Source organism: Lasioglossum baleicum, unplaced genomic scaffold (genome assembly GCF_051020765.1).
Source record: "Lasioglossum baleicum unplaced genomic scaffold, iyLasBale1 scaffold0087, whole genome shotgun sequence".
NCBI lineage: Eukaryota > Metazoa > Arthropoda > Insecta > Hymenoptera > Halictidae > Lasioglossum > Lasioglossum baleicum.
In genome coordinates, this window is record NW_027469147.1 from 540,095 (window position 1) to 546,094 (window position 6,000).

The 6,000-nt window shown below is 40.6% G+C and overlaps 1 protein-coding gene across 1 annotated transcript; it reads right to left on the reverse strand.

Annotated features, from left to right (window-relative positions):
- Window positions 1-3,078: 3,078 nt before the first annotated feature.
- Window positions 3,079-4,629, reverse strand: LOC143219880 (uncharacterized). Its single transcript, XM_076445688.1, has one exon. It carries the CDS (start codon window positions 4,627-4,629, stop codon window positions 3,079-3,081), a length of 1,551 nt encoding a protein of 516 aa, XP_076301803.1.
- Between the last annotated feature and the right edge of the window lie 1,371 nt (window positions 4,630-6,000).

Here is a 6,000-nt window from a genome sequence, read left to right on the forward strand (position 1 = left end):
TTTATTTGATGTACATCTACTACGTCGTACGTAGTTTCATTTTGATTTGAAATTGGTAATCTCGATAAGCAATCCGCATTGCTATGTAACTTTGTATTTTATCGTGTAATCGAAACCTCGTAAGAATAACGCATAATGCTGCATACGCATTGCGCTGTACATTGGTAAGCTTTTCGAAGGTGAAAATATGTGTACTAATGGGTTATGGTCTGTGTACAAAGTAAATTTGTTCCCGTAGAGATACTGGTGAAATTTCTTTATCCCGAAAATTATGCTGTAAGCTTCTTTGTCAATTTGCGCATATTTCTTTTGTGTATCATTTAGTGTACTCGAAGCGTATTGTATTGCTCTTTCGCTACCATCGGGATAAACATGAGATAGTACAGCCCCTATACCGTAAGAACTTGCATCCGTGGCTAATATTAAAGGTAGTTTAGGATCGTAATGAGCCAGTACCTCTTTGCTTTGGAAAGCTTTCTTTGCGTTTGTAAACGCGTGCTCGCATTCTTTTGACCATACAAATTTAGTTTCCTTATGTAGTAATTTATTTAAAGGGTATAGAATTGAACTGAGATTCTTAATGAATCTCCCGTAATAGTTTACAAAACCAATGAATGATCGAACTTCAGATACGTTGCGGGGTGTAGGCATTTTCTCTATCGCTTCTATCTTTTTACGATCTTTATGTATACCGTCTTTGTCGATAATGTAACCGCAATACTCAATTTGATTTGTAAAGAAGGTGCTTTTCTCTAGATTTATTCTGATATTGTATTCATGTAGTCTTTGAAAAACTAATTCTAGTCTATGTAAGTGTTCTGTGTCACTCGTACCTGTAATTTTAATATCATCTAGGAAAACTGTCACCCCCGGTATATCTTGTAAGATATTTTCAATTTCTCGCTGCCATATAGCTGGAGCAGAAGCAATTCCGTACATTAATCTAGTCGGTCTGTACAATCCCCTATGCGTATTTAACGTAAGTAATGCCTGATCTTCTTCCCTAACCTCTAATTGTAAGTAGGCTTGTCGGAGATCAATTTTTGAGAAACTAGTTCCGCCTGCCATTTGCGCGAACAATTCATCAATTGTAGGTAATGGGTGATCGTCTACCGTTAGACTTGGGTTTAATGTGACACTATAGTCACCGCAGATTCTAATATTTCCTTCCTTTTTTAAAATAGGTACTATGGGTGTAGCCCATTCCGACGTGTTGACTTTCACTAAGATCCCTGCTGCCTCTAAATTTTCGATTTCCTTCTCGACTAAAGGTAATAATTTGAAAGGAACGGTACGATGCTTTATGAATACAGGGTTTGTACTATCTTTGACTGTCAATCGTGCCTGCCTATTTCTTATACATTCTAAACCGGGCTTAAGAATCTCTTTGTACTTTTGTAAAATTTGGTCTAATTGAAATTTTCTGTCTGTAGTGTGTAATGCGTTTACTGTACCCTGGTTTAAAGAGATTTCACACAGTTCTGTACGGGATAACAATTGGCGTAGCCATTCGCGTCCCAATAATGGTAATCTTTCCGTATTTGTAAGATAAATATTTAATTTATGTAGTGTACTACCATATTTGACTCCTACCGTAATGTAACCTAGTGTTTCGAGCGCGTTATTGCAGAAAGTAATTAATTTTAAAGTGGTTGTATGTATGGTCGAACTTGGAAATAATTTTAACATTTGTGATTTACTAGCGATTGTAACCGCTGCACCACTATCTACTTCGAATGTCATTGACTTATTGTTTACCTGTAGTTTCGTAATAAATTTTCCGCGGTATTCCGCTTGTTCTTGCTGTAATGCTTCTTTACCGACTTCTGTATGCAGGATTTCCTCTATGTAGTTTGTATAACCTTTGTTTTTAAAACATACTGATTGAATATGGCCCCGGATTCCGCAAGCAGTACATCTCACTTTTCGGTTTATAGTACATTTGGTTGCTAAATGTCCTTTGCCGCATCTGAAACAATAGATATTTTTACTCTCGAACGATTTTGTATTCTTATTATTATTTGACTGTGTAGTTTGATGTATCGAACGAGTGTTATGCGTCGTCCTCGCCGTCTGTTTTGATTGGTTACTTGAAGGACGCTTCTGGAATTTCCTTACTGTATCGGCGACTTGTATCGTTGCCGACGATCCACGTAGTTGGTCTGTGTCTTTTTCAGACATTTCCATACTTGTTGCTAACTCTATGGCCTTGTCGAAGGTTAGATCCTTTGTTTCGAGTAACCTTGATTGTATCCTTGTGCTCGTTAGTCCGAAAACTAACTGGTTTCGTAGTGCTGTTTTTAGGTAAGCACCAAAGTTGCAATTTATGCTTAATTTTTGCAGATCCGCCACATACTGCAATATGCTTTCGCCCTCCTTTTGTCGCCGTTGATGAAAACGGAAATTTTCGGCGATTTCCAGTGGCGCCGGAGCGTAGAATTCTCCTAGCTTCTGAATTAAACTTTTGTATGTGGACTCGTACGGATCACTGGGCGCACACTTGTTGCTGATCATATCGAAAGCTGTTGCGCCGATGTAGTGTAATAAATAGGGAACTTCGTCTTCTTTTTGTATTTTGAAGACTTTGAAAGCCCCTTCCAGGCGTTTCACCCATCTTTTCCAATTTATCGATGGTTCGTACGGTTCAATGTTGAACGTGGCTTGTACGTTTGGACACGCTTGAGGCGCGGCTTGTACACGTGGTTCCGCCATTTTAAGTATGTATCAATTCCGTATGTATGTAATGTATGAAATGGATATTTTCGTTGGAATGCACTTTCAACGAAAATCTTTGCGGTGTGGCGTGTGTAGCAATGTAATTCCACCTCTCTATGCCGCGTATCGTAAAATTTTAACGTGCCTGTAGGCCACGTGGCGTGCGCGATTTAGCTACTGCGTAGTCTGTATGGTACGTACGTATTCTTCCCAGGATATACCGTCTATCCCATCCTCGTCGCCATTCTTCTTGTTATGTATTGGACAAGACACCATTTATTGTTCACAAGAACTTGTTCGTCGTTACATTTGACTGTCGCTTATTTCACACGCACGGTTGTCTATGACTGTTCGTATGTATAGTCAGGCGTAGACTCTGTTACAATCGCGTCTCGGATCCCGGTGTGCCTCATTCTCTAGATTTGTACACATTCTTCCTTTTCGGTCACGCCGACCGGAGCGCGATCTAGTTGCGGTTGTTGTGTATCTAACACAAGTGTTTATCAATTGTGTGACATGTGGCAGAGCAATTTTTGAGAGGAGTTGCACCAGCTCTGATGGTATCCTGTCTATACCGGGGGCCTTCTTTTTCACCGATTTCATTGCCCTCAGTACTTCTTCTTCAGTGAAGGGACGATCGGAGGCGTCTTGTGTGTCTGTCGTGTCATTTTTTGGAGGAGCTTGTATTGGATCGGGTGTCGTTTGGAAGAGAGATTTAATGATCTCTCCAGTCTGTACTTCTGTTAGCATACTTGGTGGGGGTTTACCAGCCACCCTCCCCATTACCGCCCTATAGGGTTTCCCCCAGATGTCGGTATCTATGTCATCAATAAGTGTGGACCAGGACTTCTTTTTGGATTTTGCTATTTCGTGTTTAAGTAACTTTTTGTTATTATTGTGACTGTTTAGGCATCTGACTACCTCCTCGTTTGACCATTCTGGGTGTTTTTTAAGTTTGGTACGAGCTCTCTGTAATGCTCGACGAGAGTTGATGGAAGCTCTTCTCAAGGCAGCGATTTCCGGATTCCACCACCATACCTCTTTTCTTCGTTCCACTGATTGTTGTAACGTATATGAAGTAGTTTCAAATAATTCTGTGATCGTATTTATGTAGGCGTCTATGTCTTCTATCGATGAGATTTTGGAGGGGTCGGCAATCTTAGTGTACTGTTTATATGTTTCGGTGAATCTTTCAATATTAAGTTTAAGTTTTTCCTTCTTCTCACATCTAGTATTGTTTGTTGTATCCATTGTCAATACGTGTTTTAGGTAGCGGTGATCGGAGGCCGTATAATCTTCTAATATATGACTGGAGGTAATATAGTTGTATGCTATTGTTCCGCAAAGTATGATGTCAATTGTAGAGCAGTGTCCGTTTCTCTCAAAGGTGTGTGAACCCGAACTAACTTTTGGTATCAAGCCGAAGTTATTGCTCATTTCCATTACTATTGTTCCATGGTCATCTAACTTATTTGATCCCCAAGCCGGAGACTTGGCGTTAAAGTCGCCAGTTATGATGCATTTGTCTACTCTGATTGTATCTAAAAATCTCTCCAGTTCAGATATTCCCTCAGTGTAGGCCTCAAGGCTTATATTAGGGGAGAAGTAGCATGAAATATAGGTGTAGTCGTCTAGTTGAACTGCTACAATACCTTTAGATTTGTACAGGCTTTTAATGCTTTTGAATTTATTTGTAGGTTGTGGTATCCAGATTGATGCGCACTTATGTCCGTCGTTTAACCAATACGATGGGGGAGACCAAGGCTCGGAGATGAAAACTATATCTATCCCATATTGTTCTGTTGACTGGGTGAGAAGTTCCTGGGCATTTTTGCAATGGTTGAGGTTTATTTGTAACATTTTAATTTTAATTTGTTTTTTTTCTAGGGTGGCGTTACCGTCTTGCTGTTCCATTTGGAGTGAATAGGAGTTATCAGAGTAAGATAAGTATAAGTAGAGTTATCTAGAAGGTAGGTATGAGTAAGTATGGAGTTATGTAAACATATATATGTGTTTGTAGTACTATGCGGTTTGTTGTGATTGTCCTATCTGTACAGTCGTTGATTCAGTTCTTACGTTTCTCTCTCTGTTATTTTTTTCTTTATCAGGGTCTCTGTCTTTATATTTTCGACGTAATTCGAGTGCCTTTTGATAAGCAGGGCACTTAAGGCTGCCGTCCCGGTGTCCATCAACCGAGCATACCACACATTACTCGGGATTACTACATTGGGTGGCATTATGTCCTTCTGCTCCACATCGTCTGCAGAGTTTCGACCTATCGGGGCCCTGACAGTTTCTGGTAATATGCCCAAATTCGCGACATCGGAAACATTGTGTTATCTCCTCTCTCTCAACCACTCGACACCACCCCCAGCCTACGCGTAAGGAGCGCTTTTCCAGAAGTTTTACCGCTATTGCTGTTGGGGCGATGAGGGTGGCATTTTGCCTACCCGCAAATGCTGGGCGGAGAGCTTTCACCATTATGTCCTCCGTGATGGTCTCCGGTAGGGCTACTAGTACGGCCTCTTTTATATCCTCGACTGTAGCGTCCCCCTCTAGTTGTTTAAGGTGGAGTACCTTGTTAATCGTCCTTTTAGGTCCTGATGAAGCTCTGGCCCCCGCTATCTTAGAGTTTACGAGTTTACTAAAACTTGTTGCCTTCACTGAGTCCCCTTTAATGTCGACCAGAACCTGACCATTTCTACTCGACCTCACACCTGATACAGAGTATCCTTCCTTATCTATGTTAATCTCCTTCTTGAGAGTCTTCAATGTTTCGGCAAAGGTCTTAGTGCCAGTATCAATAAGAACCGTTTCATATCCCGGGCGAGGTTTTTTAACGTCTTTTTTAAACTTTTCACTGTGAATAGTGATTTCGATTTCAGTGTTTGTAAATATGATCTCCACCATCTTTCTTAACGTGTATGAGTCTATCATATCATGGGTTATTGCGATCTTCTGTCTACCATGTTCTAGAGAGATATTTTTTAGTTCTTTCAGAGCTTCAAAGATATTCTTCTGATCTATGGGGCTACCATTTTTGTCTCTGTCTATCAAGTGAAAAATAAACTTTTCGTCTAGTATCCTGGAGCTTGGATTGTCTTTCCTACCTGGCAGGCAGGTGGCTACGACCAGGTAGACTACTGAGGCTAAACTAGGGTCCTGTTCCTTCATTTCTTCTATCCCTTGATATTTTTCTAGTATGGCCTTACTGGTCCCTTTGTCTACACTAAAATCGGCCGGGACAAAGCAGGCTACATCAGCGTTTTTGACACTAAGTATACT

Bases quoted from the DNA above. Each gene is read 5' to 3' on its own strand.
- LOC143219880 (XM_076445688.1), bottom strand. From the start codon at position 4,629: ATGGAACAGCAAGACGGTAACGCCACCCTAGAAAAAAAACAAATTAAA.